Source organism: Lutjanus erythropterus, chromosome 21 (genome assembly GCF_056507025.1).
Source record: "Lutjanus erythropterus isolate fLutEry1 chromosome 21, fLutEry1.hap2, whole genome shotgun sequence".
Lineage (NCBI taxonomy): Eukaryota > Metazoa > Chordata > Actinopteri > Lutjaniformes > Lutjanidae > Lutjanus > Lutjanus erythropterus.
Genome location: NC_139337.1, coordinates 22,940,553 through 22,956,731, shown reverse-complemented (window position 1 = coordinate 22,956,731; position 16,179 = coordinate 22,940,553). Strand labels below are relative to the sequence as shown.

General features: G+C 41.3%; 2 protein-coding genes across 4 annotated transcripts in view; both read right to left on the bottom strand.

The window, feature by feature from the left end:
- Nucleotides 1-336: 336 nt before the first annotated feature.
- Nucleotides 337-14,881, bottom strand: emilin2b (elastin microfibril interfacer 2b). 3 transcript variants are annotated; one of them, XM_084746856.1, is made up of 9 exons: nucleotides 14,605-14,881; nucleotides 14,309-14,434; nucleotides 12,049-12,230; nucleotides 10,198-11,961; nucleotides 2,587-2,796; nucleotides 2,444-2,500; nucleotides 2,315-2,362; nucleotides 2,111-2,227; nucleotides 337-1,356 (listed from the first exon to the last, which is right to left on the bottom strand). In XM_084746856.1, the coding sequence occupies exons 1-9, from the start codon at nucleotides 14,736-14,738 to the stop codon at nucleotides 1,028-1,030; spliced, it is 2,967 nt and encodes a 988-aa protein (XP_084602982.1). In that variant the 5' UTR covers nucleotides 14,739-14,881; the 3' UTR covers nucleotides 337-1,027. The 3 variants fall into 3 exon arrangements, with proteins under 3 accessions (XP_084602982.1, XP_084602983.1, XP_084602984.1); XM_084746857.1 differs by having other exon boundaries at nucleotides 2,315-2,359; nucleotides 14,605-14,880; XM_084746858.1 differs by lacking the exon at nucleotides 2,315-2,362.
- Nucleotides 14,882-15,421: 540 nt separating this feature from the next.
- smchd1 (structural maintenance of chromosomes flexible hinge domain containing 1) overlaps nucleotides 15,422-16,179 on the bottom strand; it is a 29,002-nt gene continuing 28,244 nt past the window's right edge. The window contains exon 47 of the mRNA XM_084746948.1: nucleotides 15,422-15,570. Coding sequence (XP_084603074.1) covers nucleotides 15,485-15,570 — 86 coding nt within the window. The 3' untranslated portion in view covers nucleotides 15,422-15,484. The remainder of the gene's footprint in view (nucleotides 15,571-16,179) is intronic.

Genomic DNA, 16,179 nt, shown 5'->3' with positions numbered 1-16,179 from the left:
TTTGCTGATGTTTTTGCCAGATTTGTTTGATTTTGCCATCGTGAAAACTACAGTATATATCAGTGTCGACGCCTCTTTTTGTTTTTATTCTTTTCACACTTAGTAAAATTTAACGTATTCTTTCTATGAAAGTGATAAACTTTGTGTGACAAGAACACACAGTAATTCCCTAGTTTTGCTGCTTCAAGTGTTTTCTGTAGATTATTCTGATTATCAATCCAGTTTACATTATGATGTAAAAATGGAAGCACAAAGTTTGTTTTGGATGATACTTTTGATAAATGCATTAAAGTGTGTGATCTGCTTTCTGTTTGTTAGACAGTGTGAGAGGTGAGATTATTTAAAGTCATTTTATTTTATAGTGTGTCAGAACTGTAGATCTACTGTACAGTAAACTGTGTAAACGCAGTATATTTACTATAAGTTTGGTGTTAAGAATCTGGTGAATCAAATCTCCTGTTGGATGATGCTTTAATAAAAAAAAAACTGTATTTGAACAAACAATCAAAGCTTGTTTTGGACATTATTGACAATTTTAGCACCAATAAGAAGGAGCCTGTGTGTGTAAACTGGTATGAGCTATACAACAATACAAAAGCTCTTAATACAACACTCATAAAACATCGTGATTAACAAATCGAATCAACTGGAATTCAAATTTTAGCACTAACAATTCATTAATATCAGTAAATACTGGGTGGTATTGGTACAAAGCACTATGTGTTCTTTAATTTTAAGAAACTCAGATTACTGCAGTGGACAGCTTTTAAATGTTGAAGCAAAATAAGTACTTGTGTGATCAAGTTCATAAACAAAACTTCACAATAAGAAATACAAAATAGTTGCATAATAAACATTATATATTAGTACTCATTTGGAGAATGTATTTTTCCTCTTTTTGTTGCTTTTTCTCTCCTGGTAAATAGATTGTCTTTTGCTCCTCTGACAATAAAATATTATTATTCGCCTCAGCGTGTCCTCATCCTCTACTTATTGCCTACAACAGGAGTCTTTAAAAATGTCAGGGCTACCGTTTTGATGGGCTCGGGTAAAGAAGCGCGGCGCTGAACGACGACAGGATCTCAGAGGAGGCCGAGATGGCGAGTTTTCCAGCGGTCAGGACCAGTCCCGCTCGATCGCCTCTCTTCAGAGACAGGACCAGGCTCAGTGAGGTGGAGCTGCTGCAGTTACACTGACCGTGTGACAGCGATGGCGCTCCAGACGGGAAGCCTGATGAGTCCAACTTCTGGATGCTGCGACTGGACACGGACAGGACCGCCTCAACCCTCTCACCTCGCTGGGCCGCGAGCACAGCAGTCACCAGGTATCGTCCGTCTGTGGGAGCTGTGAAGATGCCTGAAAACACAGCAAGATGGAAGAATTCACAAGAGGAAGCTGAAAGCATTTTACACGTAGGGGAGGTGGAAAAGTTGATGTATCTGAAATACAACTTAAATGTCCACTGAAGGGAAAAACTCAGATGTGTGACGCAATGAGGAAACGGTAATAATCCTCAGATTAATACTTGAAACAAACATAAATGCTGTATTTCATGTTTTCTACATTTCTTTTCCCACCATTTGAGTTTTGGTCACACTCTTCTTCAGTGGTTTAATGGCACCAACTCCTAATATTCACATAAGAGTAGAGGATAGAAACATGCATAAATAAGCATTTTCTTTTGTAGATTTTCTGAAAATTTGGTTAAAATTTCTTCTACATTTGGATGCAATCCTGACTAATTACATATTAGTCTTTTAGTAAAATGTTCTGATTACTTTTCTACTTTTTTGACAATCTTATATCTCATAATCATTTATACTATGAGAAAACAGACTGCAAGAACCAGTGCAGTAACTGTTTTGGTACAAATTATTCTATTAATTCTTTAAGCAATTTGTGAAACAAATCTGTTGAACATTTACTGGCTTCAGTGTCTTAGATGTGAAGATTTGCTGCTTTTCTCTCCTTCATGCAGTATCAAAACAAACAAAAGAAGGATGCCTCTTTTTTCATACATTTCATTTCCTAAAAAATGAATCAATTCATTGACAAAAGTTTTGAGTAAAACAACTTTATGCTTCATTGTCTGAGTCAGTGAGACAGTTACCTGTCTGAGCATTGTAGTGTTCTCCATCGTTGACCAGCACTTTGTCGAATCGAATGATTCCCATCTCTCCCTGGAACGGCGGCAGAGTCAGACCAGCCGAGAACGACACCTTCTCACCTGAACACAGGAGAGAAAACATCAAACACTAACTAACAAACATGACATTAACAGAGGCAGGAGCCTGCATGATGAATGAACCCTGACCTGAAGCCGGGGCAGGTTTCTGTGGCCTGTGGGGCAGGTTCACATCTGCTGATCAGAGGACAGACAGTTTCATCCACTCTTGACAGGCTCAGTCGTGATGCAGAATAAAAACGTTAAAGATGTATTTACCTGGGATGAGTGGCGTGCTGGACTTTAATGAGTCTGTAGATTTAACGCTGGGGGACGCTGTAGAATAAAACAAACAGATGAGATGTGAAACAGCACTGGGAAGCATGCAGACCTGCGTTCATGTGGATGTTAGTGCGTCTCACCTGGAGCTCCAGCAAAACCCTGAATGGGCATCATGGTGCCGCCCGTCCCCTCGGGCAACTTGGACGAGGTCATCCTGCCGGGGGGTCCGGCCTCTCCGGTCTCCATCACAGGCGGCTGTGGGAGGGAGGAATCGAGGGGATCAGCCAGCACGGCGAGGCTCTTACCTGAACCCTGGGGAAGTCCCGAGTCCTCCACAGCGACCTGAACACCTGAAACAGACAGATAAGGTGGTGAGCGATGGGGCCGGGGCTGCAGGTCAGAGGGAGACAGATGCAGAGCCAGATGTTTGGAGGTCAGGGGCCGTGTTCATAAAGCTTCTGAGCATGAAAAGGTTACCCTTGAAAATTCTTAGACCAACAACGTTTTGTAATAATTTCCCCTCACAGTTAAGACAACAGTAGATCCTGGTAAAGATAAAAGTTATTCACAAATCATCTTGGCCCTTACGAGAGCTTCTAAGGTGAAAACTGCTTGGGTGGAGGACTTCTAATAGTTTCTTAAGCAGAAGAGAAAATGGCAGAAAGACAAAAAGGTAGGAGAAATATTCCCCAAACACTGACTAATGGTGAGTTAATGAAACGCTACAGATTGGATCATGCAGGGATGTTTGAAGTCAGCGTCATTAGAGATGCACTCACATCTCCCACCCAACGCACTAACACTACGACACCAGACATGAAGGTGACCACAGCACTAAAACATTTGGCAAAATGCAACAGTGCAGATGTGATGACTTGAGTCTGTTGCAGAACGATCAGACAAACAGTCTCATATTGTGACCCAGTTCATTTGATTTCCACTGGATGTCCCACACCTCACAGGCTCACTAAAGGACATTCATGGACACTACAGGCTTCCCTCATTGATATCAAATATATTAAAGGGATAATTTGGATTTGAGGTGTGACTGTATGAGGGACCATAGTCTGTGTATTATCTACAGTAGATGGCAGTCGGCATGCTGACAGGTTGGAGAAGCAGAGAGGAGTATCAGCACAGAAGCTGAGCAATGTTGACTGCCATCTGCTGTAGATGATGCACTGATCAGAGTGCATTTTTTTTTTTGGGGGGGGGGATCAAACCTTTTAAAAGAGTAAGTCTGAAGATATGAAGCATCACAGCTGCACTGTGAAAATAACAGAGAATTTCTTATAATAGATATTTGTGTGTTCTGTGTCCAAAATTTCCAGAAATTTTAGGGCAGTTTCTTGCTTCTTTCTTTAAGTTTGCACATTTTTTTTGTTTTCCCAGGGGCCACTGGCCAAGTGCAACCAGCTCTTCTGTAATTTGACAGCACACTGTCATACGATCCCACCCAGGGTTCAGCATCAACCCTGGTCTGCTGGCTCGTGGACACAAAAAGTGATTGTGACCAGTGAACAGCGCTCGTCACCAGCGAGCTACTGATACGCCTGCGCTACTTAAATACGGGCCCACTGAGCCAACTCAAACTGACGTGATCCTTACAGAAGAACCAAAAAAAACAAAAGGAGGACTATGAAAAAACAAAACGCCACATCACAATTCATGGAAAAAGTGGACAACACAAGTGTCGCAGGAATAACGTGCAATTATATGTTATGTTGTATTTCCCCTTTTTCACTTTAATTTTCACTACAACAAATGAGAAGTTGTGTTTATGTTTATAGTGGGGCTCCTGTTGACTCTCATTACCTGAACCTGTTATTAAAGGACATAAACAGAGAAGATGACAGACCACTGGCTCATCTCCCATCATAAGGTGATCAGCTCTGAACTGCATGTACCGCTGCATTCCTGAGATGAAACCCTGGAGTTTATCAACAAATCAACCCTCCTGGCTGGCTGGGGGCACAAAGTCGCCGTTACCCTCTGGTGCACAACAGGCCCAAACTCTGCTGTCCCAAAAACCAGCACATAAAAGGCATACCAGCAGCATACCGAGACACGGCCACATGTTCAATCAGCACACAGCTTGTCCCCTCACCCCGGGGAAAAGGGTGATTTAGTATGCAGGCAAGAAAAGTCTGCCTGTTAAACACAACATGTGGAGGGGAGCCAGTGTGTGACCGTAAAACAGCACAGGGGGTAAAGTCCGCGTCTACGCACATGTGCATGTGTTTCACTGGTCGCTCCTCATATAAAGCGAGGTATGTGCCCCCGTGAGTAGACTTTGATTTCAGATGCAGTGCCACAAGGGTAAAAGAGGCAAACACAGGATGTACTGTAAGTGTGCGCGAGTGTTTGTCATGATGAAAGAGGTGAGTTTTAAACAAATGCAGCTGGATCTGTCGTCAGCCACAGATTTGCATCCTTCCACCAAAGCAGCATGGGAAACTAAATAGTGAAGCAGCTTAAGAACAACGTTTCTCAACAAAAAAAACTGCAAGGAATTAAGAGATTTCACCGTCTGCAAGTCCATAATATCATTAAAAGATTCAGAGGTTCCAGAGAAATCTCTGCATGTAAGGGGCAACGCTGAAAACAACATGGGTTTGGAAACACTTCTGAAAACTGTTGTTGATAAACACAGTTTGTCGCTCCATCTTCAAATGCAAGTTAGGACTCAACCATGCAAAGTGAAAGCCATGTTTCAACAATGCATCAACAACCTGCCTGCAGTCCAGACCTGTCTCCCACTGAAAATGTGTGGTGTATTATGAAGTGAAAAAATACGACAATGAAAACCTCAGACTATTGTTGAAGTCATATAGCATGCAAAAATTTAAAATTACTGTCCTCAGTTCCCAAACGCTTTGCCGAGTGTTGTTAAAAGAAAAATGTGACGTAAACATGCGAAAGCCCCAACTTTTCTGGAACATGTTGCAGGCATTAAATTCAGAATGAGTGTGTATTTACAAAGCACAAAAAAGTTTATCAGTTTGAACATTAACTATCTTGTCTTTAAGCTGTTTTCAGTTGAATATAGGTCAAAAAGGATTTGACGATTGTTGCATTCTGTTTTTATTTACATTTTCCACAGCGTCCCAACATTTTTGATACTGGGGTTGTTGCTCCAGTTCCAGGAGAGAAAATCCCCCTGAGTAACAAAAAAGGCCACTTTCTGCATTACATACCACATAATAATGACCACACAGCAATTTGGTGTGTGTTGACTTTATGAGTCACTGTTAACCAAAACTGCCCGCTTAAGACTTTGATTTAAGAATCAATAAATCCAGCTGTAGAATTTAGGAGAGTGCTCAATAAGTTACGTCAGATAATGTAACACCTACTCTGTCAGTGTAACAAGTTATAAAATGAGCTGCCAGCCACCGAACGCTGCAGGTTTTATTGTTCCTGAGGGCTTTCTGTCAGGTCCGGTCTTGTTTTTGGTTCATGGGGTTATCATGTTTGACCGCTGACCACAGCGTGTCACCCTACAAGTCAACTTATCTCTCACAGGTCGCTGACCTACCAGCTTCACCACTGAGTCCTGTCAGAGGCAGGAAAGCATGATTTCTTATCTCAGAATGTGCCCATAATAGAGCTCTACAGAGGCCACCTTGTCAAACACAACAAGAAGGATGTGCTTTAACGCAAGTAAAGAGATCAGTAAATGTATACATTTCACAAATACACACTAACAAACTGAGGAAGTGGCTCCAATACTTTTTTAATTATTAGGGAGGTAAAAATAAGATAATAAAATCATGATAAAAAATGTAAATACTATAAGAGTGCTTTAAGTTAAAAGGAAAAACAACTTTTATACAGTCAAAAATGCTGTACACATTTGCAAAAGGCATTTTTTTTAAGTAATTTTCTTTGTTTTTAATATCATGAAAAATATTGTATTGTTGACTTTGTATTAGGGCATTATTGTATCTTCAGTTCTATTGTTACATCCCCACTAATATTGCTTTGTACATCAGTTATAAACCATTAATAAGAAGGTTTTGGGATTGCCAGGTTCCCTTTGGTGTTTAATCTCCTCCAGCAGGATTTATAAACAACTTACTAATAGATTTGATCATTTATAATGAAGATTACCAAGCTTTATAACTGCATTCTTACCAAACAAAAATGATAAACACTGGCCCAAACGATCTTTAATAGGTTATAACTGACCTATAAAGCATTAACAAATGGCTTAAACCTTTTACAAATGTTGCCTTGTTAGAAAGTAGTGACATTTGTTGTTTCAAACAACTTTTTCCGAAGTCAAGACCTGACTTCATGATCAGTGTTTTCTCAGCTTTGAGCAGCTGTAGCTGTAACATATATCCACTGTTGAATGAAGAAATTGTTTTTTAAACAAAATCTTGGAGGCTTATGTCTTTCTTTCATGTTGTGTCAACAGGCTGTAATAAGTTAAATTGAATACGTCATGATTTGTATGTACTGAAAGAAGCAAAATCATCAAGAATGACATATTGCATCTCTCCTGGTCCCTTTCCTGACCCCCTTTTAAGGTTAACAACTGGTATGACATCATGGTAAACACTTTGACAAATGGCCTGTGGGACCGTGGTGCAGCTTTGAGTGTCTGCACTGTTTATTTCAACAGAAAAGGAACTGAGCCGTGGAAGTTAAGATGTGAGAAAACTGCAGATGGAACAGCAGAGACGGGAGTAAAAGTACTGAAGAGGGTGTGAGGAGGAGGAATGATATAAATGTCGATCCAGTAGCACCCAATCCAAACACACTGACTGAAATAAAGACGCCCATGAGTGGATCTCTGATAAGCTCTGTGGAGATCTGTTTGTAATGGACTCTTCCAAGCAGCAGTTTCCAGTCTCTTCAGATAAGCATGGAGGGAGACAATGGGATGAGGCAGCTGGCAGGGCAAAGACAAACAAGGAGCCACAGTTTTCACAGAGCGAGTGGTAAAAATGGCCCCTGCTAACCAGAAGTGGGATCATGTCTTCGTTTTGTAAGTCACAAGTAAAGCTGTGTTCCAGTTAAACTGGGAAGTTGGAATTTCCGAGTTGCCAGTTGGAAATTTCAACTGGAACACCCCCTGAAGTCAGATTTGCGACTTGGAAAGTCGGAAGAACTTCACCAACCCAAAACTCAAAACCTATGACGGCTGCTCTGCACACCAACAGAAATGAAAACTTTAGTAATGAATTGTTCATTAGCACTTCTGTGTTTTGTGTCTCATAATACATAATGCCTCATTATCAAGGTTTTCATGGGGTGTTCATGTTTGTTTTCTGACTTTTTGAATTAGATTGTGATCAACTCAGGTTCAACCTCCAACGGCCAAGATAAATGAAATGCAGCAGAAGCCTCAAGTCTTTGCATGCAAGTCTCAAGTCAAGCACCAAGTCAAGACTGACAAGCCCCAAGTCCTAAATTAGTTTTTTTTCAACTGCCACTGAATAACGTATCCTTAGCTCCTCATGGTTGCTGTTGGATTGGTAAAAACAAAATGTTACTGAAATGTCATTTCGAGTCACAAGTCCAAGTAAAGTCAGGAATCATCTGTGTTTAAGTCCAAGTCAACTTGAAAGTCTTTTTTGACTTTGTTGAGTCTAAAGTAATTAAATTTGTGACTTGATTCTGACTGAAGTCCAAGTCTCGTGACATGAGTAGAAAACATGAATAATGCTGCTCCCACTTGCACAAATTCCCACTGACAGAATGATGAATTAAATGCCATATTACTTGTATGACAACAGTCATGGGGTGGAGTGGCAACGTGTCCCAGTCATCACTGATTCAATATTTGGCAAAAATGAGAATCTCAGTGTTACAGAGATGAACCAGAAGCAAAAAGTGAAAAATATCTTGATGCAAAGCCATTGGTCTGACTTGGAGTGGAACCAGAACAAGAACCAGGACTATGTTATTCCAGTACCCCTCCCATGAGATTCTGGACTGGATCATATGCTGCATCACCTGCCCCATAAACCAGTGACTGAAAACTAACCAGTCCCAGAGGAAAAACTCTTGGCTCGTAAACATTATGGGCGTGCCTCTAGCTCATATTTACAACTGGGAGAGTCGGACAAGTCCAGCTCGGTCTCATAGGCAACATTAATGAGAAGACTCATACAAGAAATATGCAACATATGCACTGATATGAACATCTATATTCTCAAATATGCCTTCAGCAACAAAGCTAAATCTCACAATAACAAACAGTTACAGATCCATATGATATTAAACTACAGTGGGTGAACAAGATCTGACATTCTCACGTTTTATACCCAAAGAAATATACTTGCACGTGTGAAATTTGTGCACAAACAGACATAAATTCAAACTTGGATACACAAAAAAGCCAAGTGAGCAGTATTCCTTGATGCCAAGGCATTGCTCAACACAAGTGGGGTCTATTAAATCAAGCATGTGTCTTCAATCAACCCGGCCTCCTTTAACTGAGAACGTGGTTAAATGAAAGTCCAACTTCCTCTCAATCACACACTCAAACACACTCCAATATTGTAGTCTCTCTAATAACGCAGCCAACCTGTGATACACAAGTGGACCCCAGTCCAAACAGTGATTCATAAGGTTGGGAAATGTTACCGCCATTTGATTGCCATCTCAAGATTCTACTATTGAAACATCTGTACATAATAACCTGGGAAAAAAAAGGTTTAAAGCGAGACTAAACAACTTTTACTGATTAGTGGCCACAAGTGACATTTACAGGATAATTGAAAGTAAAGTGAACTGGGTCAGTAATGTCTGTTATACAGTAATAACATTAGCCATCATAAGCTAGTTGTCATACCAGACCAACTCATGGTGCAGACCAGTGACTGTATATAAAGATAGACGACCCGTCTCCACCTCCTCCCACTGTACAAAAATGAAGCCAATCAGTCATCTTGTGCTGGTGACGACCTTTGAAGCCAGTCTGCCTAATAGTGAGCAGTGTTGGAGCCACACTAGTGAAACCCCGTGGAGACACCTGGCTAACTCATTCACAAGCAGGGCTCACTCGTCTGTCATCATGTAAACCTGCTTGTTATAGCATCAAATAGGGAAAACAAAAAAGCTAAACCAAACCAAACTCATCCAAAAACTTAACTCTTGAACATTAACCAGCATGATATGAACTACCTAAAATGGCAGAAACCATCTCATTTAATTATGTGTACTTTGATGTTTTTAGTTTGAGCCATGTCCTATCTGCTAACACAGAGGTGGCGATGATCTACAGCGCAGCCAGCCACCAGGGGGTGATTAAGGTGTTTTGGCTTAATTTTTGTGGAGCTGTCATGTTGCCTATCTTTATCGTGATTATGCCAATTAGTATTCATTGACTGGTCTGTTAACTCGCTGTGCTGCATCGAAAAGAAATAGGATCCTTTAACTTGATATATGTTAACGGACCCTGTGTGTCTACACCATAAGGCTATAGTACCAACACCCTTGAGTGTATTGACTTAAGCAAAAGTATTTTTAATTGCTGAATGTTTCAACTTTTAACTTGTAATAAGAATGCAGTATTTTGTTTTTTCAAAAGTTGAATACAGTCACATTAAAATGCTGCATCAGGGGAACAGCAGACTCGCAAGTCTGTTTCTAAATGCTTAGCTCAACAGAAACTGAGGACAATCTCTCAGTTTTTGTTGTTAAAAATGGGTGGAAACAATAATGGCTGGCATTGTGAGAGTTAGAACAAAGTAACTATACACACGCCAAGGCTATAGAAAGTACCGTTAGCTTACCTGTGTTCCCAGGATTGCTGTTCGTTAGCAACTGGAGGTCTCTGGCTACATTAGAGATCTGGCTCTGGACGCTCTGACAAGTTCCCCTTAGTCCCCCAATATCTCGGGCATGAGCTCCAACTGTACCATTCAGCTGGTTGACACAAGTCCACAAGGCGGTGACATGTTTATTCAGACCCTCTTTGATCCTCTGAAGGCTACTAGAGATAGGGTCCAGCTTGCCACATAAACTCTCCACACTCACGATGCGACTGTCCATGTGGGCAATCTCCTTCCCGACGTCTTCCGTTTGTTCCCTGCAGCGGTCGGACTCGGATTTCACCTCCCTGCCCAGCTCATCCAGCCTGTCTCTCAGCTCATGATGCTGAGTCCTGTGGAGCTCCAGAAGCTCCTTGGCCTCCTGCTCAGCTCCTGTTTTAACTTGACCCCAGGTAGAGTTGAGACTCTGCAATGTCTGAGACTGCTGGTCGACGACATCTGATAGTGAGTCCTCCATCCTGCTCACACGCCCTGTCAGATGGCTCAACTCGCCATGTACGCCCTCAATGCTAGTGCTGTAGTTGAGGAGTTGCCCCTGCATGGCTTGAAGGTCATTTATCTGGGCTTTAAGACGAGTTTCCATTGCATCTACACCTGTTCTGCAGCTCTGGAAGTCTTGTTGAATGTTTTCTACAGCAGTCAAATTAGCCTTGCAGTTCTGGTCCAAGACACTGAATCGATCCTCCAGAGTTTGAACAGAGCCTTTTAGAGTATTAATGTCCCTCTGCAGAGCATCCTGACTCACAGGCTGACCACTAGATGGGGAGTTGGTGCTTGTATCTACCAACAGGGTGGTGAGTCTGTCCTCCATGGAGGCCAGCTTGTCCTCCAGAGTCTCCCTCAGGTCTTTTATGGCCTCTTCCTGTTCAGTCTTTAACTTCTCTTCAACAGAGAGGCACTGGGCTGCTACAGTCTTCTCAGATGAGTTCAGATGTCTCTCAAGATTCTCCACACAAGCCAGAACAGAGTCACATTCCTTTCCGGGATCAACCAGCTTGTTCTTTAGGTCCTGGATCTCGCTGCGGAGGTCACTTTCCTTTGAGTCCATGAGCTCGGCCAGGCTGAGGTAGTTGGCTTCTTGTCCATCACACTGCTCCCGAACTGACAGGATTTTATAATCACAAGAGTTCTTCAAGTCTGCAAGTTTGATTTCCATGCCCTCCATTAATTCGTCTCTCAGAGCGCGGATCTTCTCATCCACGTAGCCACGCAGGTCTGCGTCCCCAGCTGGCGGAGCAGGGGGGAGTGTGGACAGCTGGTTCTGGGCAGCCTCCATTAACAGATGAATTTGTCCGTCATGACGGTTCACACGACCCAGCAGGTCATCCAGGGCGTTGCTCTTGGACTCCAGATCGTTTGTGACCTGGCTGATCTTGTTCATGACCTCGTCCATCTGCGTAGTCTCACGCTCAAAAGAGAAGTCCTCTACCTGAATGGTCTGGGTCCCTGCGCCCCTCACACTGGCTGGCTGTCTGTAGTTATTCAGCAGCGTAACCAGCATTTTACTGGCATCCTCCTGGAAGTCCAGTCTCAGATTGGAGGACATGTCTGTCATTCTTGCCTGCATGTCAAGGACCATCTGGGACAGTCGCTGCACCTCCTCCTCCAGGTGTGCATTTTGATGTCCTCCATGACCTCCTTGTGGCCTGTGACCTGTCTGACCTCCAAACTGTCCCTCCCCTCCCCATGGATGGTTCCTTTGGTCTTCTGGTCGCTGTTTTGGAGCTATAGCAAGAACAGAGAACATGAATGCTTTTATTTCCCCTTTTTTCCAGTGTGCAAGTTTCCCTTAGTTATAATCATGTCTTTTACCTTGTTGAACTGGAATATGTCGAGTGGCAGAGGGCGCATGAGGCAAACGCTCTACTTGGAGTAGTTTCATGTCTTTCACCTCCATGCAGTCGTAGCCCTGGTATCCTGGACAGCACTTCCACTCCAGCTCTGTTACAGTCTTGTAGGCAATCTTATATGTGGGCCTGAAGTGGGTCCGATATCTGGAAGCATTGAACACATAAACATGAATACATTCCGCTTTCTAAAAATTTACAAATGCGATAGAAAGCCATGGTTTAGTGTGATAGTATAACACAAATAGTTATCATTAGATGCTAAATATAAGACTCTCTGAGGAATACAATGTAAACTTGGACAATAAAATCTGTTTGTTGACAGTAACACTAGATAATCACCAGCCACATTTGTTAATACTTAATCACTCAGTTGGCAGGAAGCAGTTTTTAGACTTTACAGCACTTCCAGTCATGACACATGGCCTTGCCACTTGATGATTAACTACATGTCTCACGTGTTTGTTGCTCAATAAACACTGAAGCAAAACAAAGAAAAACAAATCAAAGTAATGTCAGTACATGTTTGGCATTTACGAAGATTCAACACAGCTGCCTGAATAGGCCTTTTTGATTTTTAAGTCATGTTTTTCAGATTCCTCGAAGACTTAATCTCATTTGGATGAATCCCTATTAAGAGCTATTCGTGTTAAAAAAAAGAAACACCAAAGGGAATTAAAGGGGCAATTCACCCCACTTCAAAATAGATATTTTTTGCCCTGGCCTGTCGTGCTATTTATCAGTTTAGATTTTTGGTTGTGAGTTGAAGAGTTTTGGAGATATGGGCTGTGGAGATGCCGGCCTTCTCTCCAGTATAATGGGACTAAATGGCGCTCTCTTTCCAAAAATCATGACCCTTGCTGTGAGCATTTTCATGTAGGAACTACCTTCTTTCTGCAGCAGAATCTACCAGCACTACTTTCTTACATATACAATAATCAGTAAAATCATATACTTAAGTAATGCACGACTCATGATGATTTAACATGAATTAATGCATGAATTCTTGTTGCTCATCTTTAACAAATGATCAAGTCTCTATGAGTTTATGTGATTGGTTCACCAATTAAGGGGTGTAACATGACTTGACATGCATCAAGCTAGAATTTTAATGACTTAAAAGTTTATTTCATGTTACTAATCATGTTTATTATGTAAATGTTTATCTCTGATGACAAGTTTGATTAACAGAACCAGCTTCATTCTATGATAACAGATACTGTCCTGCTTTCCAGCTAATTTGATCACATATCAACAGCCTTAACATTCCTTAACTGATCAAACAAATCACATTGTTATAGTGGCTTAATCATCTGTTAGTGTTGAGCAACAGGAATTCATTATAAATCCTGCATTAATTCATGCATAAAATCATCATGAGTCATGGTCAGAGGTTTTCAAACTGGGGACCAGCTGGGGTTCTTGAATGGATTGTAGGGGGTTTGCAGCAAAAGGAAGGAAATTTGGAACAGCAAAGGAAGGATTGATTGATTGCAACTGATAATTATCCTAGTCTTATCATTATTGATTATGAATACTTTATTATCTTCAAACCCAAAACTAAAAAAGTCAGTACTCAGAGGGGATTCCATAAGACAAAATCTTCTGAAACTGGGGGTCCGTGTTTTAATCTACACCTATTGTGAGGGTCCTTGACATGAGAATTAAAGAACCACTAAATAAGCCAAACCTTAAGGACAGCATGTTTTCTACCTTTATTATAAAGTGTTAACAACTCGATAGAGGTTTTTATCCTGAAAGCTTTGCTAGCTTCTTAAGGAAAAAAAATATTTTGTAAATACAAATTAGAGTTGCATGATATGGTAATTTTGCAATTAGTTTGACTGAAACTGCAATTGCAATTAGAGTTAGTGAAAATGGTCATTTTTGCATCACAATGTTCATTTTCGCTGGAAAAAAAGAAACTTAAAAATGTAATACAAATATATATGTAACTATAGTATATGTCCACACATCTGCAAAGAGCATATACTAGAACACAGGGAATACTATATGAACTTACACAACAAGATTATAAAAACACAGATAACAGCTCCATCTCAAAAACTCTGGCGCACAGCTGACCAGTCAGCCAATGCTTGCCAATACACACAAATGCACACTGTATCTTAATAGCAACAGCATTGCCTCATATTGTTAAAAATACTAACAAAAGTAAATAATGTCAGCCCTCCACCCATTTTCTTGGACTTCTGGGAACTTACATCACTTGTTGCGCACAGTTTGGCAGCTCCGGTGGACATGGCAAAACCTCCGGCTGCACAAAACTCTCCGTGCCTCCCACGACGGCACAGCTCACGTTCTTGTGCACGACGTAGGCGCACCAGTTTCTGCAGAATATCACCGGTTAATCACTCCTGATGCAGACAGCTGCGGTGCGTATTCACTGCAGTGATTACTTTCCCACTTTTTACGCACAGAGCAGGCTACATCAATCATCAAATCAATGAGCTTTTCACAAACATGCGAACATGATAAAGTTTAGACATCCATTACTCACTTGTTTCTCTGTCGTGCGTCGGGGCCAGAATACGCGCTGCCCTGAAACATGTTATATTGGAAAGGTGATCCACTAATGAGCGGAAAAGTAACTAAAAAGTGAAAAAGTGGCAGTCCGCAAAGTCCGCGCGTCATGGTTGAACTGTATACCAAATCCTAAAGTATCCAGTCAGCAGTGAAGCTCTGTGGTCCAGTGATCAGTGAAGGCACCGCGGGTTGTTCCCTCTCTGCGGAGCGCAGACCTCAACAAGCTCCTTCCAGATGGGAGATTGGAGATGACGTTTTGGGACCCCCTCCAATACTGACAGATGCTTTTTTTCCCCGTCTCTCAGATCACACACATACATACACACACACACATACACACACACACACACACACACACACACACACACACACACACACACACACACACACACACACACACACACACTAAAGCTAACATCTAGCCCTCTCTCTGCATCCAAAAACACAATGTCATAGGCCTACATAATTTCCGGGGGCCTAAATTTGGATAATGATTGTCTTTCTTTCGCAAAGGCACTGTAATCATCCCGTGCGTAAAATGTGCGCCTCTGTCCTGTCCAGATCCCTCAAAGAAAGTTTTTTTTAAATGCGCCTTCTTGTATGTTTGAACAGAAATAAGGACACAGACAAAGATATCTTAGTAAATATGTATTTTTTCCCAGACAATCTGACATACAGTACATCATGCTTTGCATACAGTATAACGATCATGAGCACCAGTTTCCAGAATTATAAAAGTGTTTAAAACATATGAAAACAAATCTATAAAATGAAATGTAATGTTAACGGAAACATAAAAAATAATGTCCAAAAAGGTCCGTGATGAAACGACTCTGGTCCGCTTCTTATATGGATCACTGCCTTGCCCTTTTTGTATTGACGCCCGATGGCTCACCAGCATCCCCTGGACCTCGTTTCACTGGTCTTACTGGTGTGGACACTAGAAATAGAAAACAGACCTGCATGTATCAGTAGGTTAAATGTACGACTTTTAAAATGCATTTTAATGCCACTATTTAATTAAAATTTTACCCTTAAATGGGCAGGTACATAAAAATATTTCGGAAAATTAATCAACTGCTATTCTCTAATGTATCCAGGTTAAAATAACAAAATATCATGATTTGTTTAAAAATATATTTTGTTCTTTTTATACCGAGCTTATTTTTGAATGTTGGCATGAAGTCACATGACCAGAGTACTTGACCTCATCCTTCAGTGTTTCTCATGATGTAAAGTGCACCAACTTAATACCTCCACCACCTCCCACAGCCTGTCAATTGCCTGTATCCTCCAGGACACAGAAACCATTTCAGGGTAATTTTCTATGCCTCCGTCTGTCCCATTCTCATGACTGTAATATCTTAACCACACTGTGATGGAATTTCTTCCAACATGGTACAAACGTCCACTTGGTCTCAAGGATGAACTGATTAGATTTTGGTGGTCAAAGTTCGTCCCATTCTCATGAACGCAATATCTCAGGAAATAATCTGAGTGAAGGCAATATGTTTCATACACACAGTATGTGGTGATAAAAACACACTTA

Excerpts from the sequence above, each read along its gene's own strand:
- emilin2b (XM_084746856.1), bottom strand. The coding sequence starts at position 14,738 with ATGACGCGCGGACTTTGCGGACTGCCACTTTTTCACTTTTTAGTTACT. Across the intron at positions 14,435-14,604 it reads GACGCACGACAGAGAAACAA|AAACTGGTGCGCCTACGTCG; the intron begins GTGAGTAATGGA and ends GATATTCTGCAG. Across the intron at positions 1,357-2,110 it reads ACACTACAATGCTCAGACAG|GCATCTTCACAGCTCCCACA; the intron begins GTAACTGTCTCA and ends CTGTGTTTTCAG.